Source organism: Chlamydomonas reinhardtii, chromosome 3 (assembly GCF_000002595.2).
Source record: "Chlamydomonas reinhardtii strain CC-503 cw92 mt+ chromosome 3, whole genome shotgun sequence".
NCBI classification, from domain to species: domain Eukaryota; kingdom Viridiplantae; phylum Chlorophyta; class Chlorophyceae; order Chlamydomonadales; family Chlamydomonadaceae; genus Chlamydomonas; species Chlamydomonas reinhardtii.
The window spans coordinates 4,446,531-4,474,521 of NC_057006.1; the positions used below are offsets into that span (position 1 = coordinate 4,446,531).

The following is a 27,991-nucleotide window of genomic DNA, read 5'->3' on the forward strand; positions in this document are numbered from 1 at the left end:
GCTTGACGCGTCCACAGATACATACATGGCGCCTGACACCTGGATAGGAGCTATCAGTCTGACTGTGGGGTCGATGCTACCCCGGCATGGATCTGGGTTGAACGGTTGGTGGTACCATCGCGCGGGCATGGCGGGTCGAGTAGCGTGTTTCATGCACGGCACTCCCGCTAACCAGCTACACACCGCAGTGTACTGGTTATCCAACAACTACATTCAGACCATTCTGGTATCCCACTCAAACCTGCGCCAAGTGTCAGGAAAAGCGCTTGCCAAGTCGGCTACCCGCTTTCACAGGATGGCGAGCGGGTGACTGGCATGTGTACAGGCGGGTGGGCCAACAAGAGGGGAGGGCGGATGGGTGCCGTGACTTGGTGGTGGGCCCCACCGCGAGCAGCAACAGCCCAGCCCAACACACGGGCGCCATCCAAACCCACCAGGCAGGCTGTAATCCCAGCTCCGACCGTATCTCGCAACAAAATGTTGGTTGCGCAGGGTCGGGCTCACTGCGTGACACAGCGTCCGATGCCTGGTGCAGGGCACGAAGGCATGTTTATGCGTCATGCGGTATAGTTATGCGTCATGCGGTATTGTTATTGGCTGGGCATAGCATGCTGGCCGAACTGCACAAAACTCCACATCGCTCACTGAGGGCGAAATATCCGGAAAAACAAATTCGGCACTTGGGCCTAGCGCACACATCGAATGCATATAGGTTGGCTTGGGGTGCGTCAGCCAAACTACAAGGGTGGTGCCGCGTGATAGTATGATGTGCGTGCGGACCTCAAGACGTACAGGGTGACGCATGATCACGTAAGCCCGCTCCGTTGTCAACACGAAGCAATAGCGAGGCGCAGGCTTGCCGTGCACGGTACACTCAAGGCGTATTGCGACAGGGCACGCAGCAGGGCACGCAACAAGTCGAAGCGTCCATAACGACAGGGCAGGCAGCATAATTGCATGCGGCACACAGGCCATATCGCAAGACACATGATGCGAGGCGCAAAGCCTGTTGCTGGCGGCACACACGCCGTATCCGAACGTGGCGCTCAGACCACACATTGTCCACAACGCAAAGGCATGTACAACGAAGGCACGTAAGCATTTCAATGCCGTCTATAATCCACAACGCAAGAGTGTGGAGCCCGTTGCTTGCGGCACACAGGTCGTATCATAAGGGCACGTATGCCATCTATTACCCAAAAGCAAGGGTGCGAAGCCGTTGCTTGCGGCACACAGGTCACATCATACGGGCACGTATGCCGTGAATTGTCCATAAAACAAGGGTGCGGAGCCCGTTGCTTGCGGCGCACAGGCCGTATCATAAGAACACGTACGCGGCGCATTGTCCATGAAGCAAGGGCGCGGAGCCCGTTGCCTGCGGCACACAGGCCGTATCATGAGGGCACGTACGCCGTGAAGTGTCCATGGAGCAAGGGCGCGGAGCCCGTTGCCTGCGGCGCACAGGCTGTATCATGAGGGCACGTACGCCGTAAATTGTCCATGAAGCCAGGGCGCGGAGCCCGTTGCTTGCGGCGCACAGGCCGTATCATAGGGGCACGTATGCCGTCCATTGTCCATAAAGCAAGGGCACGGAGCCCATTGCTTGCGGCGCACAGGCCGTATCATAAGGGCACGTATGCCGTCCATTGTCCATAAAGCAAGGGCGCGGAGCCCGTTGCTAGCGGCGCACAGGCCGTATCATAGGGGCACGTATGCCGTCCATTGTCCATAAAGCAAGGGCGCGGAGCCCGTTGCTTGCGGCACACAGGCCGTATCATAAGGGCACGTATGCCGTCCATTGTCCATAAAGCAAGGGCGCGGAGCCCGTTGCTTGCGGCGCACAGGCCGTATCATAAGGGCACGTATGCCGTCCATTGTCCATAAAGCAAGGGCGCGGAGCCCATTGCTTGCGGCACACAGGCCGTATCATAAGGGCACGTATGCCGTCCATTGTCCATAAGGCAAGGGCGCAAAGCCCGTTGCTTGCGGCGCACAGGCCGGATCCCAACGGCACACACGCCCTTTCCCCAAGGGCACGCGGGCCCTGCGGCCTGGATAGGCAGACAGGAGAAGTACCGCGCCAAAAGTCCTGAGGGTCTTGGGGAGGTGGGGGTGGCACAATGGAAGATGTGGAAAGGTATTGCACAAAGCTGTGAACTGTAAAGCGACGGGTAGACACGAAGGCACGGCAAGCAGGACCGCGCATGGCAAGCAAGTAGCCCGCCCGCACAGCTGTGCATGCCCTTTTGCTTTCAGTGACTTGCCGAACGCCTTGTCCGCAACGCTTCGCGCGCCTTTGCTCCGCTTGAAAGCTCCGCTCTGCTCCGATTTGCTCCCGAATGCGGCCCCCGAACCAAAGCGTGGTTCAAAGCGCCAGAGAAGCTTCGAAGGGCATTCCCTTACGATCAGAGAGCGAGCGTGATCAAGCTAAGGGGTTCCATTGAGCAGGATCGCGCAACAAAACGCTGCAACTCCGTCTGAGTATATATTAAACGCTTATTCGGTCCATACATGGTCAAGTATAGTTAGAACCAGGTATAGGATTGCAAAGAAAGTCCAGAAATGTAGGGAACGTTTAAGTGCGACACACTGAGGTCACCGTCCCGGCAGAGGGACGATCCGAAATACAGTACAGAAGCACAACGGCAGATAAGGCGCCGTGTGCTCCTGACGCGTACAAGACCCAGCTCGGTTCGGCCCCATGCACAGGCACGTACCCGAGCGTCCTGCGCCGTGCGTGACTCTAACGCAACACGGCAGTTACGTCGCAATAACTAGACTTATCTCCACTGCGCTGCGATAAGTCAGCGCATATGCACACGGTCCACACGTCGACCCACATCGAGGTCTGGCGGGAAGGGAGCAGGCACAGGGGGCGGAAGGTGGGCGAGTTTGAGCGGCGGGGTGAAGGGGGCGAGCGCGATACCCAGGCCGGGCGTTTAAAATTGGGCATGCGAGCCATATAATCGTCATGCCGCATTACAGCACTGACCTCGTAGTTCTCGTGAGCCATTCTGCAGTATCGTAAGTATCGTTGCGCCAGGCACCGCGGGCAGATTGGCGTCCTGGTCCATCGTCTGTAAGAGTTGGCGGCAACTAGATCTTAGGTCGATGCCTAGGCCACGTTACATGTTAGCACTTGGCACATGCAGGCGAGCTATCTGACGAGACTGGCTCTGTGCTCGACTGGCGCATCAAAGGGATACTTCTGTTGGGAAGCAGCTTACTGGCGCTACCTCGACAGCACGCTTTGAGGTCGAGTTCTGTTGTCCTATACGTACGTTAGCTGTATGTCGAGTCCCTGACTTTCGCACCGGAGCGCGACCTCGGACTCTCCGGAGTCCACCATGCACGCGCGCCCATTCCTGGACGACAACGCATTCGGGGGCACCCTTCTCATGCCCCCTCCCTCGCATTTCCCACATTCCCGATGTGCCCCCCCTAAAAGCACTAACCGGTGCCGATAGTCGCCGCCAGTACACGTACACGCCATGCGGCACGCGTCTTCACGGAAGCCCTATCTACTCAGTTCTAATCGCACAGTCTCCATCCTAACGGCGCCTTCGCCAGCTCGGTCCAGCACACGTCCATGCAACCTGCCCAAGCCCATGCCACCCGCCCAAGGCCGTGTTCCAGCTCCCAAGCCACGTGTCAATCGCTGAAAAGGCAGGCCGATAGCAAGCCAATCGCGGCCGTCTCTGTTCTTAGCCTGTTCACCCCCAAGCCCACGGGCTGTGCCCCGGCCTCCACCAGGGCCGCCAGCTCCGCGGGCGTGAAGTCACCCTCAGGCCCCACGAACAAAACCCGCACCGGCGAATTCGAGGCCACAGCAGCAGCAGCTGCTGCTGCTGCTGCTGCTGCTGATGCCGCCGCTGCCGCTCCTCCTTGTCCTGCGGGACTCGAAGCCGACGGCGGCGCCTCCGCAACGGGGTTGCTGTCTGCACAGCCGCCGGGGTCGGTGCTGGCGCCGACACCGCTGCCGCTGCGCAGTTGCTGCAGCACTGACATGAGCGGCGGCGCACCCGCCACAGCCACCAGACTAAACCCAGGCTGAGTCACACCTCCAACAACACTGCCTTCTCCTCCACCACCTGCACCTCCTGCAGCCCGAGATGCCGCCGCCGCTTCGCCTCCCTCCCCAGCCGCCGCCCTCCGCACCAGCGGCAACAAGTCGGCGAGCGGGGTGGGCGGCACGAGCGCGAGCGCGTGTGGCCTCAGGCTCTGCTTGGTGGCGGCTATGGCCACTCGTTCCAAGCGGCCGGGCTGGTAGTCATCACCGCCGCCGCCGTCCGAGCCCCAGTCCAAGTCCGAGCCGCCGCCGCCGCCGCCGCCGCCGCTTCGTGAGGTGCGGAACTTGGCCTTGCCGCCCGCCTGCAGTACGTCCCAGGCGGCACTTTCATGCGTTATCTTGCAAGGTCCACAAGTGCCTGAGTTCTGCCCGGCAGCCGACTCATGCAGAATGACACCGCCATGCATCATCCGGTCCGCGCACGTAACCATACTCCCAAAGCAGTATGCACGTCCTTCCGCCCCCCGGCCCCCAGCCCCAGGCCTCCCGCGCCCACCTGCGACCTCTCCGTGACCAGCGGCACCAGCATGAACGCACCCAGCTCCGTGGCTTTCTCCACCAGCCACTCCGCCCGCCCGCCCTTGAGTGTGGTGCAGGCAACCGCCAGCACCCAGCGCGGCCCCGACCAGCGCTGGTGCGACGCCGCGCCCTCGGTGCTGACCTTCGCGGCGCGGCGTGAGATGAGTTGCAGACGTGCGTGAGGCAGCGGGCACGTGTGTGCATGCAGGTCGGGGTGCACTGGCAGTTTGTGGGAACGGCGTGCGTGTGAGCCCGTGCCAACAGGCGTTCGAACGTGAGCGACCAGACCGATGGAGCCGACGCCACACCCAAAGTCACATGCCCAGTTGGCCCAGCCGCGCCATCCTCAGGGCGCGTCGTCAGCCCTAGAATCATATCCTCATGCTGCACGGGTCGACATGCCCGCACAGATACGTCCCAGACTGCTATAATGCGCTCCAAACACAGCACACGCCATAATGCGCACTCACCCACACGCGCTGCTTGTCGGTGCCGGTCACCACGCCCACAGCCACATTGCCGCGCCCGTCACACAACTCCACGCGGTCGCCAGCCGCCAGCCGCAACGCCCGCGCCGCATGCCGCGCCTCCTCGCCCTCCAGAACTAGCGTCGCCGGCACGCCCGCCGCGACGCTCCCAGCCCACGCAGCCGTCGCAGCGTCCGCAGTCGCTGACGCTGCGGCAGCGGCGGCTGTGCTGCTGCCAGCCTTCCGCCGTTTCCCCGGGGCCGCGTCGGCGGCAGGGCCTGCGGCTTGCGAACCGCTACCGCCGCCACTGCTGCTACTGCCGCTACTGCCGCTACGGGTGCTGGTGCTTGCCGCTGAGGTTGATGTGGTTGATGGAGCGACGCCCAGGAGCGCCTCCAGCGTGGCGGGCTCCGGCGTGGGGCCCAGCGGCTGGGGCACGTAAAAGCGGTGGAGCCTACTGGTGGCCTTCTTCTGCGGCACAGGCAGCGGCAGGGGGACATGAGGGCTGGCCTGAGGGAAGCGAGCAATGGCCTACGGTGGTGTTTACCTGGAGGGCACTGAAAGCTTGCTCGCCCCACGCCGCGTTGCTGGCCGCTTCGCTGGCGTCAGTGGCGGGTGCCGCCGTCGCCGAGCCGGGCGCGGCTGCCGACGTGTGACTGCACAGCTGCAGATGCGAGCGCCGACGGCCGATTGTAATTAAACTATTAGCGTCATGCCGGCGACTAGCTAGCGACCTGGCTGCGCGCCAGGCTACGTGGAACGCCGGCATTACCAATTCTTATGGTCGATGGCCTGGGGTGGCCGGCTAGAGCATTTTATTGCCCAATGCAACAGTCTCATTGCGTCGACATGCATAGACAATTCGCTTTGTGCCGGTTTGGATCCATCGCCGATCAGCTGCGATTGTGACGAAATTCAACGCGAGGCGGCTTGGTGTTCAGCAGTGGCAAATATGCTTGCGAACCTCAGGAGTCTTCCGTATTGCAGGTAGGAGCATTTTTGGGCGCGCCAGATGTTTCGCAGATTTCTACCCGTCGAGCTGTTGCGTCGCTCCTGGCGCCCTCGGAGCAGTCGCATTAGCAAACTCGATACGTTTTCATATCTGGACGGCATCGGGGACCGAGCTTGGCGACGGCGTGGCGACGTTTGGGCCTGTTTGGCGACACGAACCGACACAAGCGTGGCTGGCTGGCTGCCCCTGCCCCCTGCCCCCTGCCCCCTCCCAAACAGGCGCTGCGTTCTCCTACAGTCTGCGGCGGCTTTCGTGCAGGCAGCTGCGACCAAAGGTCACATTGAGGCGGGCGGACAGGTTCTCCGCCTTGCGCACAACAGCAGTCGCAGCGGCAGCGGCCTTGCAGGGTTTGGCGGTAGCTGGGGCGTCTCCGCTGCTTGCGACCAACCACGGCGCAGCTCTACACTCACCGCTCGGGCTTTGGGCTCTGCCAGCATGAAGGACGATGGAACTAGCGCGGCCAAGGAGGAACAGGCGGTAGCAGCGGAGCCGGCGGCGGCGGCGCCGCGGGGTCGCGGCCGCAAGTACGTGAGGGAGGCTTCGGGGCTTGCGCCAGGCAGCTGCGAGCATGGGATTGAACATATACTTTGGCAATAGGCCTTCTCATGCGCGGTCTGCACTACTTTTGACATAGGCCACTGCTTTGAGGACATCAACCTGCTGACAAGAAGCCTCCTAACGGCGCTCGGTTTACAGGACGCCGGCCGGCGCGGGCGCTGAGGGCGCAGCAGCTACAGCCAAGAAGTCGCCTGCCAAGGGCCGCGGCAAGAAGGCTGCAGCGGCCAAGGAGCCGGAGCCGGAAAGCGAAGAGGCTGCTGCTTCGGAGGGCACCGCGGAGGGCGCCTCAGAGGAGGCAGCACCCAAGCGCGCAGCCAAGCGCGCCAAGACCGGTGCCAAGACCAAGTGAGTGCGTGGCACGGCCGCTTTGCGGGGTTGTGTGGGCAGGAGGCCGGGGTATGCGTGAGGGAATTGGGGCTTTAGGCCTTCCGTGCTACTGCAAGGTTCCGAGCCACTGTGTCTGGCTTGCCTGCCCGGTGCCATACGGCAGGACCGACGCGGCGGGTGGCGAGGAAGAGGCACAGCCCAAGCCGGCGCGCAAGGCCAGGTCGGACTGGACGCCATGCACAGCCGCAGGGGTGGCAAGCTGAGGGAGCTAAAGCGTGCTCCTGTGTGACAGGTGCTGACTGACAGCTTGATGTGCATCTAGGGCAGTATTTAGCATCGCCCATGCACGCACCGCCGCAGGGCAACGCCAGCGGCCAAGGAGGCAGGGGCCGAAGCGGGCGCTCAAGCCAAGCCCAAGGCAAAGCGCGGCGCGAAGGAGCCGGCCGCAGACCGTAAGTGGCACGAGAGCTTACATGAACCAACCCCGTCTTCCGCTTGCCAACCCGAGATGCCACACGCCTCCCCCCCACCCCAAAAACATTGTCTGCTGCCACCTCCCCTCGCCCCTCGCGTTCGCAGTGGTTCAGTACACTGCCGCACTACGCAAGCCGGCGCCGCCCGCCGGCAGCACCCCCCTCAACATCCTCAGCTGGAATGTGGCGGGGCTGAGGGCGCTGCTGAAGAAGGTCGGCGGGGCGGGGGCGGGGAGGACGCTTCCACCATAACCAGTCAGGGGAGCCCATGGTAACGCCTCGTCTTACTGCAACGACTGCGCGCGGCTCTACCACACCGCTGCGTATCCGTGCACACCGACACACCCCTGCCCCGGACCCTGCGCCGCAGACTCCGGATGCGGTGTCCTCGCTGGTGTCGCGCGAGGCCGCCGAGGTGGTGTGCCTGCAGGAGCACAAGCTGCAGGCCAACCACCAGAAGGAGGTGGAGGAGCTGCTGGGGCTGCAGGTGGGGGAGGGCGGGAGGGCGCGAGGGCGTGGCCACTCAAAACAAGAACCTGCCGCAGCCAACGCCCTGCAAGCACCGCGCTGCCCTGCAATTCCTGCCACACCACGTCTGCGCACTGGGCCCCACTTGGGGTCGTGGGTCTCGCCTGCGCTCACTGCAAATGACGACCCGCCCACGCTCTCAGGGCTGGCACCACGCCTGGGCCTTCTCCACCGCCAAGCTGGGCTACAGCGGCGTGTCGGTGCACACGCGCAGCCCGCCCCTGTCGGTGGTGGTGGGGCTGGGGCACGGCGGCCCCGGCGCCGCCGACCCCGACCCGGAGCACGAGGGCGAGGGGCGTGTGGTGACGGTGGAGCTGGAGGGGCTGTTCCTGGTGAACGTGTACGTGCCCAACAGCGGAGAGGTGAGGAAGGGATGGGGGGTAGCAAAGATGGTACAGAGAAGTGAAGCGAAGTGGGGGGGGGTTACAAGCCGTTAGCCATTCATGCGAACGGTTGTATCAAACATGGAAGTGCATCTGGGGGCATGGGGGCACCTCTTGAAATGCGATCATTATTCCATAGGGCAGGCGGTGTATGGCGGTGGGCATCGACTGCGCATGCAAGTCGGGAGGGTCCAAGCCGCATACCGCACGATGTGTGGAAGGCGGTCTTCGCGCCTCGCGGTCAACACGGGGCACTCGGGATGCCTCTGCGCACCTTTGGCGCGCGGCAAGCTTCCTGGGGACGCGTCACACGCTATTTCCAGCCTGCTGATTCCATTTCCCACCTTCTGACGCCCCCGCCTCCCCCCGCCTTGCTCCTCCTCCCTCAACCCGCAGGGCCTGAAGCGGCTGGATTACCGGGTGGGGCGCTGGGACGGCGCCTTCGCAGCCTTCCTGCAGGGCCTGCAGGCGCGCGGCAAGCCGGTGGTGGTGACGGGCGACCTCAACTGCGCGCACAAGGAGATTGACATACACGCGCCCAAGACCAACCTTAAGAGCGCCGGCTTCACGCCGGTGAGTGGCAGCGGCCGTGGATTCCGGAACGTCACGTGAAGGCACTGCCCCAGCGCTGTCGCGCACGTAGAGAACCTGAAGCAGCATGCTTGGCAGCACGGGCCCTCTGTCCCTTTCCTGATCTGCCTTGCTCGGTCCCATCTGTCCTGTCCTGCCGTCACCAGCCCACCACTAGTTACACCGCCACCCATCACGCCGCTTCGACGTGTTCGCTGCCGTAGGAGGAGCGCGAGTCGTTCGGGCGGCTGCTGCTGGCGGAGGCGGGGCTGGCGGACACGTTCCGGCGCCTGTACCCCGACACAGTGGCCTACACCTACTTCACACGGCGCTTCAACTGCCGGGAGAAGAACAAGGTGAGGGCTTGGAGGTGGGGAAGGAGGACGGTCCAGGTAGGGTGGTGTGGCGTATGGCGACAAGGAGGGTGGCGACGGTGGTGCGCCGGGCTGGGCTGGGTACCTCAGACCGAGCCTGGTCCAGGGGTGGTGCTCACAAGGCTCGGGCGCCAGGGCTGCGCCGCAATTGGGGCTCCTGTTCACCCTGAGGCCTCCTTGAGGCCTTCCTGAGGCCTGCTAAGGCCTTCCTGTTTGCTCTGCTCGCGGCCACGCGCATGCCGCAGGGCTGGCGGTTGGACTACTTCCTCACATCCGAGTCCATGATGCCGCCGGAGCTCCAGCAGGGCGGCGAGGGTGCAGCGGCAGCGGCGGGACCGGCCAGCGCCTGGGCGGTGTACGACACGTGGATCATGCAGGACGTGTACGGCAGCGACCACCTGCCGCTGGGGCTCACGTGCGTCAGAAAGGCGGCGGCGTGATGGGGCTGAGAGGTACCGTGCGACGCGGCACTGGACAGGCGGGTCGGTGAGGATGGATGGTTGAGTTGTACGTTGGGGGGGGGGGGGGAGGGGGGGGCATGGCCGCAGGGGGGCGACCAGGCTACTGCGGTACCCCGAAATTAATTTCATCTGGGCAACTCGAATTAGTAATATATGTTGTTTGAGAAGGTCGTCACGCTGGTGTTATGGGACCCGACCTGTCAAATTCCGGAAGGGCCGGGGGGGCGCAGATGTGGTTGACCTCGGCTTTTTTCTGCTCGTTTCTCCTCAAAGCTGCATACACAGAGCTTTGTGTTGTTGATTAAGGAAGTTGTTGTTACTCCGACTCCAGTTGACTGCTGATAGTTTCTTGACTGCTGCGAGTTTCTTGAAACGGGCCTTTAGCTGCTGCCGCAGTCTCAGTTGCCCACGCTCGTACTAATTGAATCTGTAGTTTCCCGAAGAAGAGGCTTGCTGCTAGGTGGAGGCGCAAGCGCACTAGGACCTCGGGCTGCAGCCTACTGGCAGGCCTTCTGAACGCCCCCGCACTTGCACGTCTTGTGGCGCGCATACCGCGCGAGGCGTCGTTGACTGGGCCGCTGACCACACACTGTCATTTCAAGCATTTCGTGGGTGAATCGCCTGGTGAAATCGCCGAGCTGCGTGCACTTGGCCCAGTGAGTCACAAGTATCGTATGCATTATATCTCTGCATCTGGCTTGATACAGCGAGCATCTGGACCTGCGTTGCACGCCACAGCGCGGCGACCTTCGCCCCTGGCCAGATTATGCACCGTGCTGACCTCCGTGCTGACGACACGTGCTGACCTCCGTGCTGACCTCCAACTCCCAACCCCTCCTCTCTCCATCCATCACGACAGTATCCACCGGCGCCGTGGACTCCAGGACCATGAGCGCTTTGCTCGGGCTGTGAGCAAATGACTCCAGAGGTGTCAGCGGCTGTGGGTGCCTCGCCGGCGGCCGGCCCACAGCAGCGTGCGCAGCAGCCCGCACCCAACTTGCCAGGTGTTCCTGAGGCGCTAGCGGACAAGGAAAATGTAGTACGGCCCAACGAGGTGGCACTCCTGCAACGCCTCGCGCAGGCGGAAGCCAGCCGCGAGCAGCTCCTGGCCCAGCTGGCGGCGCGCGACCGCGAGCTCGCCGCCGCGCGCAAGCTCGCGCAACAGCCTGCCCCGCAGGCTGCCCCGCAAGCAGGCCGCAGCATGCGCGACGCGACCCACATCGCCGAGATAACGGCGGCACTGGCAGCTGCCAACCACGGGCTCTGCTCCGTCACCAAGGCCGCGGAGCTGCAGCTGCACGCCGCCACCACCGAGGCGCGGCGCGCGCAGGCCAGCCTGGCAACTGCGCTGGAAGCCAACATGGCCAACCTGGAAGCCACGCTCGCGGTTAAGAGGGACGCCATGGCGCGGGTGGAGCGGGTGATGGCGGAGGCGGATGAGAAGCTGCGGATGCAGGCGATGCTGGCGCGCGAGCGGGAGCATATGCTGCTGCTGGAGGCGGGCCGGCTGCAGCAGGTGGCGGCGCAGTGGGAGGCGCGGGCGCGGAGCCTGGAGGCACGCATGGTGAGCGCGGCAGCTGCAGCGGGTCCAGGAGCAGGGGTAGGGGCAGCGGCGGTCTCGCCAGCTGGCAACGTGGCGCAGGATCAGCCGCGCGCCGGTCAGCTTCGGGTGCTCCTGCAGCCGCCGGCTGCGGCACAGGCGGCGGGTGGCAGTGCAGGCTTGGGCACTGCGGTAGAGCAGGGGCAGGAGGCCCAGCGGCAACAGCAGGAAGAGCAGCCGTCTCAAGGGGCGCCGAGGTGGATGGCCTTCGGGCCTCCGCCCGTCGTCGTCCGGCTGGGGCGTGCCGACGGCCCCGGCGTTGCACAGGAGTGGAGCGCGGCGCCTCCACCGCCGCCGCCAGCTCCAGCAGACGCTTACGCGTGGGGAAGTACTGCTAAAGATCGGCGCGGCGGTTGTGTGGCGTACGCCGGCGGCGCGCAAGTGGCTGATGGGCCGTGGCCGGCTCCTCGGCCGCCCGCAGGGCAGCACTTCGGCATGCCGGCGGACTGTAGCTCGCTGGACATGCTGGCAGCGATCGCAGCGGCGCTCATACCCGTTGCAAAGCCGCGGAGTCGACCCCTGGCGCCGGTGCACGCCCCGCTCAAGCACGTGGCACCGCCACAACCTGCTGGCACTGACAGCCTACCAAAACGACGTCTCGGCCGGCCGCGGAAGAATCCGCTGCCTCCCGATGCCCGAGATGGAGCGGCGAGGCCCGTCGCGGGGGTGCCGGATGCCGACACCGCTGCGGCGGCTGGGGCTGCCACAGCAGCAGGGGCGGCGCGGGAAGGGGACAGTGCGGAGCATCCGGTTGCGGCCTCTGGGCAGGTGCCTGTGGCGCAGGTAGCGCCGCCCGACCCGGCTGTCCCATCGAAGAGAGGCCGGGGTCGCCCCCCGAAGAGAAAGCGGAATGTGCGGCAGGTTCCCGCTGATGTGGCTGCAGCTCTTGCGGCTGCATATGTGACAGGGCTTAACGCACAGGCGCCCGGCAGCAATGGCGGTGTAGTAGCAGGGGCGGCCGTAGTGGCGGATGGATGCAGCCAGCAGGAGCAGGAGCCCCACAAGCGGGCGCGGCTGCACAATGTCGAGATGCACGTGACGGCACGGCAGATTGCGAGAGCGCACACTTCTGGGCCGCGGTTGGGATGTGTGCCGGGCCGTGCTGTAGGGCTGCCGGCCAGTACGTCAGCAGCCGCTGCCGGTGCCGATGCGGCTTACCCGGGGCAGGAGCAGGCGGCACCGTGGCCAGCAGGCGCGCATGCAGCGCAGGGCGCAGGCGGGCCTGGCTGCGGCGGCAAGGCTGACCAGGAGACGGCTTGCATCACCATCAGCAGTAGCAGCAGTGAGGAGGCTGGGGACGGCGGCGCAGGTGCGGCCGGCGAGGTTGTCGGGCCGCAGGCCGTACCTCCGCAGGTTCCCTGCGGGCAGGCCGGCAGCGCCACCAGCGACGGCGGCAGGAGCTGCAGCGGCAGCGGCGGCGCTGGCGGCAACAGCACGGACACGACCCCGTTCTCGCCGTCACAGGTGCTGGCGGACGTGAGCAGCGCGGAGGCGGCGCGGAAGCGGGCACGTGCGGCGGCGGCGTGTGTCGCGGCAGTAACAGCAGCACCGCCACCTGACCACGAGGACGCCTCGGGCGCTGGCGGCGTGGAGGAGCCGGCTGGCGTGGAGGCGGAGGCTGCCGGCCGGCCTTGCTGTGGTGCTGCGGCCACAGCCGGCCACGCTTCAACTTGCGCTAGCCGGGGCACGGCAGCAGCAGCAGCAGCAGCCACGGCGCCGGGGGCAGGAGGGGCTGCCGGCGCGTCAGCGCCTGCTGCGCCTACGCGACGAGTTCCAGGGCCCGCCGAAGCCGCCAGTGCTGGCACTAACGCCACCGGGCACGCGCGGTTGCCACCCGCCCCCGCCCCGGAACCCGCGGGCCCCCGCAAGGCCCACATGGGGCTGGGCGCGGCGGAGGAGGTGATGCGGCGGCTGTACCTGGGCGTGCTGGCGTCGGCGCGGGCGGTGCCGCAGGCGGCGGCGGCGTTCGAGACGCGCGCGGAGCTGGAGCAGCTGCCCGGCTTCGCGCAGTGCGTGGCGGCGCAGGTGAGGGCCCTGCTGGCAGTGCCCGGCATGTGCTGGGTCGAGGGGCGCGGGTGCAGCAGTGCGGGTGGGCGCCTACGTTGCGCGCATGTGGGGCAATGGGATGGACCATGTGGGCTTGCCAGTGCGGCGGCGCATGTGCGGGCGTTGTGCGGAAAGATGCATGGTTGATGGGCGATAGCACGTTTGGCGTTCAAGCATAGCCACTCCATTCCGGTGCATGCGGGTGACGTTCCTTACACGCACATGCATGCAAGCAATGCAGGACACCCCTCTTCCCCTGACACCGTTGTCCCGCAGGACATAATGTTTTTCTCCCGCATCGAAGCTCGCATCGGCGGCCGCAAGGCTGGCTTCAGCCGCACCAGCCCGCTGCGCTACGCCAGCCCGGACGCCCTGCGCGCCGATTTTGCGCGCATCCTGGATAACTGCCACGCCTACAACAGCCACTGCAGCAGCGGTGGCGGCTCCCCAGTCAAGGCCGCCGCCAAGGCGCTGCTCGGGCTGGCAGTGGCGGTGCTGGTGGCGGCGGACGCCGAGCTGGAGGCGGTGCGCGGCTCAGAGGACCTGGCGCACGCGCTGGCGGCCGTGGAGGTGGGTGGCTGCGTGCGGGCTGTGCGTGCCTGCATGGTATGTGGTTGGCGTGCTTCAGATGTTACCGGCTGCAGTACGCACTCTTGAAGGGAGGTGCCCTACGACGACTCGGGTAGATACGGAGTACGGCACCATCAGGACTTGATCATATGCTACGGCACATGGTACACCTTGCCGTAGGTATGCGACCTGAACCGCACCTTTCCGCGCATGCGCTGCTGCAGGCGATGGAGCACAAGCTGGAGTGCCGTGAGTGCGGTAACTGGCGCCGCGTGCGCGGCTACGGCCCGTTCGTGCGCGTGCGTTGCGACTTCATCTGCAGCAAGCTGCCGGGCCGCACCTGCCAGCAGCCGTGCGATGTGTGCGGGGCCGCTGGTGGCTGCGAGTGCTTGGACTGAGTCATGTGCGAAAGGGAGGGGGCAGGTTGCTTGCAGGGGGCCATGGCAAGGGGTAGCGAAGATGGACAAAGGCGCCGCTTTACCACGCACGTTAGGTAGTCCGGTTCGTGCGCGCTTGTGTATTGCTGTGGCATTGTTGTTGGTTGAGTGGGACTGCTAGTGGGACTGCTGAGTGGGATGGGGTGTTTGTTGTTGCACGTGCTGCTGCTCATGTTGCGGCGAGGGGGGTGCCTTGAGGCTTGCGGGTGCCGAAGAGACCCGCAAGGCTTTGCTTAACCCCACTCTACGGTGGTGGGACAAAGACATGTAATGGTAAATGCTGTGCTGCGAACATGGTGGTGGCTCGTATGTGTGCAGGCGCAAACGTGCATCGGCTGGATTTAGTGCAGCGAGGTGGCTACAGCTGCGCGTGATGCTATCAACTTTCAGCAGGCCGCGTCGTCTCCTGTCCGGAGCCATGCATGGAATTGGTCAGGACCACAGGTTCAGACTACATTCAGCGTGCGCTCCTTGGGCATATGCGCCAAGGCTGTGATGTTGTACAGGATTGTTACCCTGCGGACCTCCAGAAATCATGGTCCTTACACTTCGCCGGCTCGCGTCCCTCTGGACGCGCCATCATGGCACAATCTCTCGTTTACACAAACCAAGTGATTTAGAAGCTTCTTGGTACTTTTCTCACACATGCGATCACGAGTAGCACGCACGCGGTGTGCCGGGGCTTCACTGCCCGTGCACTCCACACCTCCACAGATAGACTCCCCGCCCCAGCTCATTCGTTTTTAACATCAACGATGCTTTTAACGATGACATGGCATGATGTCCTCCGTCCTGACTTTGCATACGACTTAGCGGGGGGCCGCTGCCCTTGCCCCGCATCTACCATCAACCATTCTACCTCGGGCAATTCGGGTCAGGCGCCGCCGCCGCGCCTGGACCCAGCCGCAGGCTGCTGCGCTGCCTCTGCAGCACGTCTGCGGCCATGGCCAGGAACGACGCGTCCTCATCCCCCTCCACCACACCGCCCCGCCCCTGATGCCCGGAACTAGTACCACCACCAGTCGCACCATTGCCAACACCCGGGCTCTGCAAGTAGGCGCCGGCAGCGTTGTAAGCATCTCCGCTGCCCGCCTGGTGCTGATGCCGGGTCAAATTAGCATTCGCACTCATGGTGGCAGCTGCAGCCTGGCGGCGCTCCACCTCCTCTGACAGCATACGAGCACGTAGCTGTCCCGGCGTCAGCTGAGGCTGCTGATACTGCCGCAGCTGGGCCTGCTGATGCTGCGGCGACGCGCAGCCTTCTCCATTGCCGCTGCCATTGGCAACGCCCCTGCTGCCGTTTCCTCCGCTGCTGCTGGCACTGCCAGTCTTGCGCGGCGGCAGCGGCGGGCTGGCAGGCACGTCAGGCAGCGGGCTCGCGCCCTCGCTGCCGCCCACACCGCCTGCCGGCCAGGCCGTGCTGCCGTGCCGCGGCGTGGGCGGCTGCGGCGGCGGCTTCACGGCACCACCATTGCTGTTACCGCCCACACCAGAGATGGGGCCAGGCGAGGACAGAAACGGCATGCGTGCTGACGGCGGCTGCAGGTGTAGCTGCTGCTGCGCCGAGGCTGTAGCGCCCATCGCCAAGGCTGGCTGGCTGTAGCTCACCACCTCCCGTGCATGTTGCAGCTGCAGCAGCTGCTGCTGGGCCAGCGGCGCCGCCGCTGCCGCTGCAGCAGGGGTGTAGTCATCAGCAATGCTGGACAGGGAGGGGCTCTGCGCCCGGGCGTAGGGACCGCTGTCCCCGTGTTGGTGGTGCTGCTGCTGTTGATCGCCGTGCAGACCAGCCGGCCAAGCGGCGGCGGCGGCGGCGGCTGCAGCAGAAGCTGCAGAGAGAGCGGTGGAGGCGCGGCCTTGCGGGGTGTCGTTGCCGGCAGCGAACGGCTGCAGCCGCACCTGCGTGTGGTGTAGTGAGGTGATTGGGTCAGTGAGAGCAGTGGTGAGCAGAAGTGGTGCGAGGAGCGCTGGCACAGGTCGGGGTGCTTAGCGGACGCAGCTTTGGCACACCACGGCACTCCCCGGCAACCTGCTGCCGCACCTGCTGGCCATCCGGCTCCGCCCCCTCAGCGCCGGCGCTCGTGCTGGCGGTCAGCCGCGGCGCAAAGGTCTGCAGCTGCATGGCGGCGTCCGTCGCGAACGATGCCAGCGTCCGCAGTTTGTCGCTCAGACACACGGCCGAGTGTTCGCGCGGGCGTGTGTAAGAGCTTGTCATGGAGGCGAGCACGGAAGACACGGACGCCGGCGGCGAGGCCGGCCGGCCGGCGTGGGGGCCGGCGGCGGCAGCGAAGTGCTGCGGCTGCTGGCGCTGCTGCTGCTGGTGTTGGTGCTGGTGTTGCTGGTGTTGGTGGTGGCGGTAGATCAGCTCGTCTGCCTCTGCGCCCGGTGGGATGTTAATGATGGTCTTGCTCGGGCGCGTGGCGGCGGCCGTGGCGGTGTGGGGTGACTGCGGCATGCTTGGCAGTGCGACACGCCGAGCCGCCACGCCACCTTCGCCCGCGTCATCATGATCGTAGTACCCATCAACCCCAGCGTACTGGTGCGGGTGCTGCTGGTGGTGCCGATCTCCGTCGTGCTGCTCATGTTGATGTTGCGGCTGCTGCTGCTGCTGCTGCTCGCCGTCCATGCCCATCAGCCCCACGCCGCCCAGCGCCGACGCCACTTCCCACGCCAGCTCGGGAGCCAGCGAACTGAACAGCACGTCTGACAGCAGCGGCGTGCTGCGAGCCGTAGGGCCGCCCTCGCCGCCGCCACGTGCACCGCCGAGGCTGCCGCCGAGGTCCCGGCGGGCGCCGCCGCCGCCGCCCATGTGCGGCTCTGGCGCCGGCGCCGGCTGCGCCGCCGCCAGCTCCGCCAGCGGGTTGTCAAACGCGGTGTAGCGGTGCCCGCCCGCGAGCAGCATGGTGGTGGGCGAAGCAGGGGGCTGCTGAGGGTCCTGCTGCGACAGCAGCGAGGGCTGGTAGCGACGCTGGTGCTGCTGGTGCTGCTGGTGCCGGAAGCTGGCTGTAGCAGCTGCAGCGGCGCCGGCAGTAGCAGACGCGCTGGAGTCATAGTACGCTCGATACTCGCGGTCCAGGTCGCTCTCCTCGGCTACTGCCGAGACAACAGAGGAGCCCTGCGCCTGCTGCTGCCACTGCTGCTGCTGTTGCTGCAGAAGTGAGGGCGAGCGGGAGGGCTGCTGCTGCTGCAGAGTCATGTCGTACTGCTGCTGCAAGCCACCCACGCCGCCGCCACTGCCGTACGGGAAGGAGCTGTACGAAACCGAGCCCATGGCGCCGCCGCCAACGGAGCCCGTGGCGCCGCCGCCAGCCCGTGTCGGTGAGGCGTACGAGACAGACGCCAGCGGCGAGCTAGGCACGCTGCGTGCGCCATAGTACGGCGGCGGAGGGGCGGACGTTGGGGAGGGTGAGTGTGACGCCAGGCGCCCCAATGCCGCACGTGTCGCCTCCTCCACGTGCCTACCAATGTCACTGATGCCCGACATGCCGCTGTAGCTGCTGCGCGGCGGCGGTGCCTCCGCCGCTGCCAGCGGCGGCAGCGGCGCCAGGTCAGCGCCGCCAGCGGCCGCCGCCGCTGCCGCCAGCGCGGCCTCTGACAGCCCGCGCGACAGGGAGACCGAGCCGCGCGGCGGCACCGAGGGCCGTCGGCTGGCCACAGCCGCCGGCGGCGATTCGTCTGTGGCGGCGGCGGCACCGCCACCGCCGCTGCCCAGTCCGCCCAGTACGACGCCCGCATTCATATCTGCAAGGAGGCCGTTCACCTGTTTCAACAGCTCTTGGACGTAGCCTTCGTCGCTGACGTCAACAACCGGCGTCTCGTCACCGCCGGTACCGGTCGCGGTGGCGGAAGCGCTGGCGGCGACAGCGGTGTTGTGTCGCAGGCGACCGCCGCTGGCGGGGCGAGCCCCGGTGCTGGGGCGACGGCTGGCGCCGCCGCTGGGCACGTGAGCGGCGGCGCGGAGGCGGCGCGGCGTGTTGGCGGCACCGTTGTCGCCCTCCTCCTCCACCTCCTCCTCCTCCTCTTCCTCACTGTTGGTCTCGTCCGTCGCGTGTTCAACAGCGCGGCTCCGGTTACGCGGGCTAGCCGCCGGCGGGCCGCCCTCCGGCGCCACCGCCGAGCCCCGGCGACGGCTCCGGGAGCCTTTCGGCCGCAGCGGCGGCGACTGCTGGCCCACACCAGCAGTGGCGGCAGCGGCCACTGCCATGGACTGGCGGCCCTCTGGCGGCAGCGCCATCACCAGCCCGTGGCGCGGCGTCTGTGGCTGCACGCGTGCGGATGGCGCCGTGGCGAAGGAAGCCTCAGAGGCCCCGTCGCCCTCCGTGTCGCCCTCCGTGTCGCCGTCGGGACCACCGGCCCAGTGCACACGCTGCTGAGGGTGCTGAGCTGGTGGCGGCGGCGGCGCCGCCGCCGCTGCCGGTGGCTGGCGCCGTTGCGGCTGGCGGTGTGCCAGGCTGCTGATGTCAGAGCCGCCGTCAGTGACGCCAACGCTGACGTCGTCATCACAGGGACCGCCGCCGCCGCCTCCATCGAGGCCGAGGCCGCCGCCAACCGCGGCGTCACGACGCCCCGTGGCTGCGGCCTGCCGTTGGCGCTGCTGATGCTCGCGCGAGCCCTGGCGTTGCTGCCGGCTGCCGGCTGCGGCCGCGGCAGCCACGTCCACACTCGGCGCCGTCATTCCGCCGCCGCCAGCGCCATCGTCAATGTCGGCTTGGACCTTTTTGTTCATAACCATCTTCGGACGACGGCTGTCACCTTGGCGAGGAGACGGCGGCGGCGGCGGCCAGCGCGCATCCAGTCCCTCGTTGCCATAGTAACCGTCATCATACGCGTCGTCGTCGTAACCGTCGGTGTACGGTGGGGGTCCGTACACCTGCCCGGCCGGCGGCGGGTAGGGCCTGTGGCGGGCGGGCGGGAAGGGGGAGTGGAAGCGTCAGTAAACTGCTGTGATTGCAGCAGCGCAGGCGACTACGCCTGAAGCGCGTCAAGCAATCAAGCAATCATATGGTCACACATGTCGGCGCGGGAAACAGGACTCCGACCAAAACCACGAATCTCACATTTTGCTGGGGCCATAGCCATGGCGCCCCTGCGGCGGCGCATTCGCGGCGCCGCGACCGAAGCAGCCGCCGCCGCCGCCGCCAGAGGCGACAGCGCCGCCACCACCGGTGCGACCCGCATAGCGCACATCGTCATACTCCTCCTCGCGGTTGCCGCCGTCATCATAGTATTCGTCATCATCATAGCGCACCGGGCCGCGTCCGCCGCCGCCGCCGCCGCCACGGCTGCACACCTTCAGGCAGCTCGTGAGAGCTCCGCCAACCGCCGCCGCCAGGCCGGCCTCACTGCGGCCGCCCCGGCTGGCGGCGGCGGTGCCGCCGTCGTTTCCGTGCGGCCCATCACCGTAACCGTTGGGATAACCGCCAGCGTGACCGTAACCGTCACCGCGGCTGCCTTCCCACGTGACAGGGTAGACCTCTGCAGTGCTGTGCCCGCGGGGTGACGGCGGCGGCGGCGGCCGGCGGCCGGGCGACGGCGGCGGCCCGTTGCTGATGTACGCACGCACGTTGTCATTGCGGCCGTCGCCGTACTTCTCTCCGCCGCCACCGCCGTGCCATGGCATTGCGCCGCCACCATTGCCGTTGCCGTTACCGTTGCCACCGTACCGTTCGTCGCCGTACAGCAGCTCACGGGGGGTGGCGCCGCCGCCTTTGCGGCGGTCGCCGAATGCGGCGGCGGCTGAAGCGCCGCCGCCGAGTGGCACGGGCGGCGGCGGCGGGTAGGGGCTGCCGCCGCCGGGCCCGGCCTGCACGCCCTTGTCCCGCTGGCTCCAGTGGTAGCCCTTGGTGGGCTCCTGTCGTAAACGGGCGGCAACAGGGCACACCGCCCGCAGATGTGTTTTTGTTAGAAGGTCACCGTGGGCACACATTAGAAGGAAGCACGCATTGAGGTAAGCGCGCACGCACCTCAGCGTATGATCCCTGGGGCTCCTCGCGGTAGGCTGCGCTCCGGTCGCGCCGGCCTCTTCCACCCATCCCCAGCCAGCCACGTCGCGGTGATGCGCCTCTGTCGTACATTTTGTACAGCACGGCGCAGCAGCAAACTAGCACGCAAGCTCCGAAGATGGAGCCGACAGCAACCGCGACGGCTTGGCGGCGGCGGTTGGAAGGCTTGCCGCCGGCGGTGCCGCTACCGGGTTGTGGCGGCGGTGGCGGCGGCGGTGGGAGGTGCGCGGACTGGAGGTCGCCGGTACTGCCTGGTCAGCAGGCAAGGAGGCAAAGGCATGCAGGGGGAGGGAGGCGATGTAAGGGAGTCTGTGTCATTCTACACCCGCCAAGCAAGACTCGGCGCATGTTCAAGTGCCTAAGTGCTTGAGCGTTAGCGGTATTCGCCAGATAGTGCGTGCGGAGAATGGCATGCTTGCTTGCAGCTGCACTGATTGGCGCATGATCACGTTGTCTCTGCTGGTGGGCTGGTCCGGCGATGCCTGGTGCTGCTGCGCTAGCTGCTGATGTGCGTTGCTGTTATCGCTTCGTTGTGCTGCGGCTGCGGCTGCGGCTTTGGCCTTGCAGAAAGAAGGGCGGACGGAAGGCAGGGAGAAAGGAGCAGTCGCACCTGTAGACGGGGTCGGTGAGTCGGGGGCCGCCGGCGCTTCAGGCGCCAGCGGCGGGCTAACCATCACGCCCCCTGTGGTGTTTCGGCTGCTGCTACTGCCGCTGCCGCTGCTGTTGCTCCTGCCGGTGCTGTTCTGCTGTTGCGGGCTGGCGGGCGGTGGCTGCCGGCTCGGCGGCGGCGGCTCAGCAGGGGAAGGTGCCTTGGGCGATGGCGTAGAGGGGGGCACTTGCGGCTTGGCTGGCGGCGCCACTGGCGGCTCGGGCGGCAGTGCCAGCGCGAGTGGAGGCGGGAGCGGTGCTGCTGGCGAGGGCATGGGGGGAGGGGCAGGCAGCGATGCAGCCGCAGGAGTTGCAGCAGGTGCCGAGGGCGGCGCCGCCGGAGAAGCGGAGCTCGTTGGCGATGGCGTGGGTGTCGCCAGAGGTGAAGGCGGCGGCAACAAGGGCGCTGGGAGCGGCGGCGACACCGGTGGAGGCCGTGCCACTGGCGGCTGGGGGCTGGCTGGAGGCTCTGGTTGGGGAGGCTGCTGTGGCGCAGGCGGCAGGCGTGGCGTTGGGACTGCAGGCAGTGATGCTGGAGCGTCTGGCGGCGGCGGCGGCGCAGCAGTTGGTGGCCAGGGCGACGGAGGGTACCCGGGCAACGGTTGCAGTAACGTCGAAGGCGGTTGTGACCACGTGAATGGCGGCGCAGGAGGCGGTACGACAGGATGTCCGGCCCAGGAACCGGGGGCGTACAGCGGCGGTACCAAGACGTTGAGGGTGGGAGCCGCAGCAGGAGTCATTAGCGCCGGTGGGAGCTGAGGCGGAGGCTGGGTACTGTTCAATGACTGCAGATATGGCAGCGGTGGGGCAATAGCCGGCGGCGACCATCCGACCCAGATGGATGGCGGTGCAGTAAATTGCGACGGCGGAGGCACACCAAAAGCTGTGCTGGACAAAGCCGGGCTGGGAGGGGCAGGGGCAGGCGGTCCCGGGTACGGTGGCGCAGGGCTGGGCGGCGCCGGGGATGGCGGAGGCAAACCAGGGGCCGGGCTGGGAGGGGCCGGGCTGGGAGGGGCCGGGCTGAGAGGGGCCGGGTTGGGCGGTCCCGGGTACGGAGGCGCAGGGCTAGGCGGCTCCGGGGATGGCGGGAGCAAACCAGGGGCCGGGCTGAGAGGGGCCGGGCTGGGCGGGGTCGGGCTGGGAGGGGCCGGGCTGGGCGGTCCCGGGTACGGTGGCGCAGGGCTAGGCGGCTCCAGCAATGGCGGAGGTAAACCAGGGGCCGGGCTGGGCGGGGCCGGGCTGGGAGGGGCCGGGCTGGGAGGGGCCGGGCCGGTAGGGGCCGGGCTAGGCGGTCCCGGGTACGGAGGCGCAGGGCTAGGCGGCTCCGGGGATGGCGGAGGTAAACCAGGGGCCGGGCTGGGAGGGGCCGGGTACAGTGGCGCAGGGCTAGGCGGCTCCGGGGATGGCGGAGGCAAACCAGGGGCCGGGCTGGGAGGGGCCGGGCGGGGCGGGGCCGGGCTGGGCGGGGCCGGGCTGGGAGGGGTCGGGTACGGAGGCGCAGGGCTAGGCGGCTCCGGGGATGGCGGAGGCAAACCAGGGGCCGGGCTGGGAGGGGCAGGGCGGGGCGGGGCCGGGCTGGGCGGGGCCGGGCTGGGAGGGGTCGGGTACGGAGGCACAGGGCTAGGCGGCTCCGGGGATGGCGGAGGCAAACCAGGAGCCGGGCTGGGATGGGCCGGGCTAGACGGTCCCGGGCTGGGCGGGGCCGGGCTGGGAGGGGCCGGGATGGGAGGGGCCGGGCTGGGAGGGGCCGGGCTGGGGGGCAGCGGTGAAGGCGGATGCGGACTAGGCGGCATCGGCGACGGCGGCTCCGGAGATGGAGGCTCAGGGCTGGGAGGGGCCGGGCTGGGGGGCAGTGGCGAAGGCGGATGCGGACTAGGCGGCATCGGTGACGGCGGCTCCGGAGATGGAGGCTCAGGGCTGGGAGGGGCCGGGCTGGGGGGCAGCGGTGAAGGCGGATGCGGACTAGGCGGCATCGGCGACGGCGGCTCCGGAGATGGAGGCTCAGGGCTGGGAGGGGCCGGGCTGGGGGGCAGAGGCGAGGGCGCATGCGGACTAGGCGGCATCGGCGACGGCGGCTCCGGAGATGGAGGCTCAGGGCTGGGAGGGGCTGGGCTGGGGGGCAGTGGCGAAGGCGGATGCGGACTAGGCGGCATCGGTGACGGCGGCTCCGGAGATGGAGGCTCAGGGCTGGGAGGGGCCGGGCTGGGGGGCAGTGGCGAAGGCGGATGCGGACTAGGCGGCATCGGCGACGGCGGCTCCGGAGATGGAGGCTCAGGGCTGGGAGGGGCCGGGCTGGGGGGCAGTGGCGAAGGCGGATGCGGACTAGGCGGCATCGGTGACGGCGGCTCCGGAGATGGAGGCTCAGGGCTGGGAGGGGCCGGGCTGGGGGGCAGTGGCGAAGACAGATGCGGACTAGGCGGCATCGGCGACGGCGGCTCCGGAGATGGAGGCTCAGGGCTGGGAGGGGCCGGGCTGGGGGGCAGTGGCGAAGACAGATGCGGACTAGGCGGCATCGGTGACGGCGGCTCCGGAGATGGAGGCTCAGGGCTGGGAGGGGCCGGGCTGGGGGGCAGAGGCGAAGGCGGATGCGGACTAGGCGGCATCGGCGACGGCGGCTCCGGAGATGGAGGCTCAGGGCTGGGAGGGGCCGGGCTGGGGGGCAGTGGCGAAGGCGGATGCGGACTAGGCGGCATCGGCGACGGCGGCTCCGGAGATGGAGGCTCAGGGCTGGGAGGGGCCGGGCTGGGGGGCAGAGGCGAAGGCGGATGCGGACTAGGCGGCATCGGCGACGGCGGCTCCGGAGATGGAGGCTCAGGGCTGGGAGGGGCCGGGCTGGGGGGCAGTGGCGAAGGCGGATGCGGACTAGGCGGCATCGGCGACGGCGGCTCCGGAGATGGAGGCTCAGGGCTGGGAGGGGCCGGGCTTGGAGGATTCGGGCTGGGTGGTAAAGGTGACGGGGGCTCCGGCGACGGGGGCTCCGGACTAAGTGGCGGATCTGAAAACGACATACCAAATTAAGAAACAATCAAGGAATTTGCCACATCAGGACGGGCCTTCAAGAGACAGAAACACCGCGCCGTGACACTTCTCACCTGCTGGAACAGTCGGTGCTGGTGGAAGCGGACTTGGTGGCGGGGGCGCCGGTGCAGGCGGAACTGGCGGCGCGGGTGATGGAGGTGCAGGCGGAACTGGCGGCGCGGGTGATGGAGGTGCAGGCGGAACTGGCGGCGCGGGTGATGGCGGCGCGGGCGACGGCGGCACGGGCGACGGCGGCTCAGGCGACGGCGGTGCGGGCGACGGCGGCGCTGGTAGTGGAGGCGTGGGCGACGGCGGCACGGGCGACGGCGGCTCAGGCGACGGCGGTGCGGGCGACGGCGGCGCTGGTAATGGAGGCGCTGGTGACGGCGGCGCGGGCGATGGCGGCGCGGGTGATGGAGGCGCAGGCAATGGCGGCGCAGGCGACGGCGGCGCGGGCGATGGCGGCGCGGGCGACGGCGGGAATGGGCTGGGCAGCTCCGGTGATGGAGGCTCTGGCGATGGAGGCGCCGGGCTGGGCGGGGCCGGGCTGGGCGGGGCCGGGCTGGGCGGCACAGGCGAGGGCGGGAATGGGCTGGGAGGCTGCGGTGACGGAGGCGTGGGCGACGGCGGTGGCGGCAAAGGAGGCGCTGGCGAAGGAGGTGCAGGCGACGGAGGCTCCGGCGACGGAGGTGCTGGCGACGGCGGCGCTGGCGAAGGAGGTGCAGGCGACGGCGGCGCTGGCGAAGGAGGCGCCGGGGAAGGAGGCGCGGGCGATGGAGGCGCCGGAGTAGGCGGGTCCGGGCTGGGCGGCGCAGGCGAGGTTGGTGCTGGCGATGGTGGCGGGAGATGCGGAGGTGAAGGTGCCGGGGGCTGCGGCGACGGCGGTTCTGGTGAGGGGGGCTTCGGACTAGGCTCTTGTACCGGGGGCGGTGATGGAGGTGCTGGGGGTGAAGGAGGTGAAGGAGGCGGCGCAGGCGGCTGGGGTGGCGGGGGTCGAGGGGGCCGCGGCGGGAGGGGTGGACTCGGGTTGGGCGACGGCGGCCGCGGCGGCCGCGGAGGGTTCGGCGGTGACGGCGACGGCGGCGGAGATACCAGTTTGACCGTACATGTTTGTTGTACTGTGGGTGGGCGTTGCAGGGAAGCGGCGGAGGGGATGGCGGACGTTGGGTTGCACGCACGTTGAGAGCAAGGCTACATAACTGCCTGCTCGGCAGCGCTCACATCGCGGGGCATGCACGTGCAAACGACCTTTCGGCTGCTGTTGGGCTGGGCGCTGTTCGCGAGCGGACCGCCAAGAGCACGTGCCGGCCTGGCTGCGTGCGTTGCCGCGACGCATCTGCACGCATACTTGCACGTGCACGCGCACGCACCGGACCATCCGCGCGCGCGCCACTGGACCTTTGGTGCCTCGGGTGACCCCCTCGCCTCCACGCACGCCATCGCGGCAGTCCGCTCACCCGCCCCGCTGACGTCGGACCAGTGCCGATGCGGGGCTGGGGCACCCACCGTGGATGGAATGCGCGCGCCTGTTGCCGTGAGAGCAAGCGTTGTACGCCCCGCCTTGCAGTAGAGACAGCAGTGCGGCGCGGAGGGGCGACGCCGGAGGGAGGAGGAAGGGGAGGAAGGTGCCGAGGAGGAGGACGAAGGGGAGGAGGTGGTGGCGGAGCGAGGTACGAGTGACGAGAGGACGATGAGAGCCGACGGGTGACGGTGGGGACGTGGCAAGGTAGACAACTGCGCAAGCTGTGTCCCTTCGTCTGCCCCGCGGAGGTGATAGGGCAGTGAAGCGGCCCACGATGAGCTGCTGAGTCGGTGGCGGTGGTGCGGCTCCCACTTCCTGGCGTGATGGGAGCTGGGCTGCTGCTGGTGCCGTCAGGCGTACGTGCTGCGTGGCTGGCGCGCGGGCGGGTGGGACGGTGGGCGCGCAGGTCGTGCTGTCTGCTGCACGCACGCACGTAAGTAAACGCGCTGCTCCAAGCCAGGATCAGTGGCCGCGATGGAGCCTCCCAAACCTTGATCGCGGATGTCGACCGCGCACCGGCAGGCACTGGAAACACCTTGTGGGAACCGCTTCGAGCTGCGGCCAGCTGCTGCTGCTACTGCTGGCGTACGTGCTGTGGCTGTGGCTTCATGCGCGTGCAGGGCATATGGCGTGCATGCATGTGTGCTAAGAGTGCTAGGCATGGCGTGCGCATATGCTAATCATAACGCACAGGCACACGCCTCCGCCGTGCGCCACCTCATCCCCCGCTGCTCCGCCTCAGCCCCTTCCTATTCGATCCCACCCCACCCCACCAAACCCCAACCCCAACCCGTGTCCGGTCACCGTACTCACGCCCAGTGGTTTGCTGGGGACCTGTCGTACAGAAGCGGTCGTACGTACTGCCGTCAGGACTTGGCCCCACGTTGAAGCAGTACTGCCCGAGCGAGGCGCAGTACGTCACGTTGGCGGGCTGCTGTACGGTCTGGCAGCAGGGGTACGACGGGCACGGTACGGATGTGTTGCCGGTGGCTGAGATCCAGCTGCGGCAGCTGTCGTACTGGGTGGGCAAGACCTCGCAGCCGGTAGCTGTGGTGGGGGAGCGGGTGGGACGGGAGGGGATGGGAGGGGATGGGAGGGGATGGGAGGAGGGAATGAGCAGGAGGCGCGAGGTGGTTGCGGGGTGCGCGCGGCGGGTGTGTGTGTGTGTGTGTGTGTGTGTGTGTGTGTGTGTGTGTGTGTGTGTGTGTGTGTGTGTGTATGTGCCCGAGCCCAGCGAAAAAGTCCCATCGATCGGGGTGTGGAGCGCGGCCGAGGCAGGGGCCGTGGGGTCAGCGGTCATGCACGCAGGCGTGTGGCAGAGCAGCTAGGGCGAGCAAGGGGGTGCTGAGGTCGGGCGATGCAGCCCGAGCGGTGAAGCAGTGGCGCCATGCGATCCAGCAGCAATCGGCAGCGCGGCACGCCGGGAAGCAAGGCCTCAAGACGCAGCCCGACAAGCACCATCTCAACAACCGGTGCCCGCCGCCCGCTGTCACGGCACTCACTGTTTGTGGCGTTGCACTCAGTGGACTGCAGGTAGTTGCGGGGCACGCTGTACTGAGGGCCGCCGCAAGCGTCTGCGCGGAGGAGGGCGAGGGCGCGCCCGCGCATATTGTCAGTATTCCAAACCTGGATAGCTGAATGCGATGAGACACATGGACGACATGTGGTACCAACGTGCTTGCTTGCGGGACCGCGCTACCTAGGAATGTGCTGCCACAGGAAACGCTGGGAAAGGGCTTGCTGAGCAGCTGGAGACTGCTGCAGAGGTTTCCGCTCAACAAATTGTGCATGCATGGCCCTTGAGCCTCCGCTTCCCTGGCCAACCCAGGCTACCCGACTTCGTGGGTGTGATCGAGTTGGCCTCACCTGCCGTGAAGCACAGGTAGTGGTAGTCCGCAGTGAAGTTGCCGACCTGAGCAAACTTGTTGCACAAGCAGTTGGACTGCAGGTAGCGCGAAGTGGTATTGCTGGTGGAGTTGGAAGTCTGCGTGAGCCGCCGCCGCCCGAGCCCAGTGACCTGCTGCTGGTAGGTAGGGCTGTCGTAGCCTTGGTTTGCCGAGACGCCAACCAAGTCAGCCAAGCTGCCGTTAAAAGAAGCCTGCGAGGGAATGGGAATGCCGTGTTGTTGGCAGAGGTGTCACATGAGTCAGGGCACTGAGCGATGGCGACCAGCAGAAGACGAAAGGCTATTTGCGTGCCTGTAGGCCTAGCGCACACGGCCGCCCACCTTTTGCACAGATGCTAGACTCGGTTGTGGAAGCAGGAGAAGTATGCACAGTCCGGCTATGAAAAGCCCGGCTTGGCACATTCAGGCGGGCATGGAAGTTGTCGCGCGCGAACACCCGTTTCAACGTTTGAAGGCGGTGTCAAGGCGCCAATTGTGTTTGTCGATGTAGTCGATTGCATCTAA

General features: G+C 67.1%; 4 protein-coding genes across 4 annotated transcripts; 2 read left to right on the forward strand and 2 right to left on the reverse strand.

The window, feature by feature from the left end:
- Positions 1-3,223: 3,223 nt before the first annotated feature.
- CHLRE_03g175800v5 (uncharacterized protein) lies at positions 3,224-5,879 on the reverse strand. The gene is made up of 4 exons (XM_043060957.1): positions 5,603-5,879; positions 5,059-5,526; positions 4,566-4,730; positions 3,224-4,371 (listed from the first exon to the last, which is right to left on the reverse strand). The coding sequence occupies exons 1-4, from the start codon at positions 5,822-5,824 to the stop codon at positions 3,652-3,654; spliced, it is 1,575 nt and encodes a 524-aa protein (XP_042926086.1). The 5' UTR covers positions 5,825-5,879; the 3' UTR covers positions 3,224-3,651.
- Positions 5,880-5,979: 100 nt separating this feature from the next.
- CHLRE_03g175850v5 (uncharacterized protein) lies at positions 5,980-9,801 on the forward strand. Its single transcript, XM_043060958.1, has 11 exons — positions 5,980-6,042; positions 6,286-6,591; positions 6,764-6,970; positions 7,116-7,172; positions 7,313-7,404; positions 7,532-7,638; positions 7,796-7,912; positions 8,097-8,315; positions 8,733-8,909; positions 9,131-9,262; positions 9,526-9,801. The coding sequence occupies exons 1-11, from the start codon at positions 6,008-6,010 to the stop codon at positions 9,718-9,720; spliced, it is 1,644 nt and encodes a 547-aa protein (XP_042926087.1). The 5' UTR covers positions 5,980-6,007; the 3' UTR covers positions 9,721-9,801.
- Positions 9,802-9,859: 58 nt separating this feature from the next.
- Positions 9,860-14,831, forward strand: CHLRE_03g175851v5 (uncharacterized protein). The gene is made up of 4 exons (XM_043060959.1): positions 9,860-10,397; positions 10,601-13,366; positions 13,664-13,957; positions 14,182-14,831. Exons 2-4 carry the CDS (start codon positions 10,658-10,660, stop codon positions 14,353-14,355), a joined length of 3,177 nt encoding a protein of 1,058 aa, XP_042926088.1. The 5' UTR covers positions 9,860-10,397; positions 10,601-10,657; the 3' UTR covers positions 14,356-14,831.
- Position 14,832: 1 nt separating this feature from the next.
- CHLRE_03g175926v5 (uncharacterized protein) lies at positions 14,833-27,979 on the reverse strand. Its single transcript, XM_043060960.1, has 11 exons — positions 27,809-27,979; positions 27,448-27,679; positions 27,084-27,155; positions 26,395-26,628; positions 24,134-25,177; positions 23,169-24,036; positions 21,004-22,106; positions 20,355-20,644; positions 19,449-20,242; positions 16,433-19,286; positions 14,833-16,290 (listed from the first exon to the last, which is right to left on the reverse strand). Exons 1-11 carry the CDS (start codon positions 27,887-27,889, stop codon positions 15,250-15,252), a joined length of 8,613 nt encoding a protein of 2,870 aa, XP_042926089.1. The 5' UTR covers positions 27,890-27,979; the 3' UTR covers positions 14,833-15,249.
- Positions 27,980-27,991: the final 12 nt, after the last annotated feature.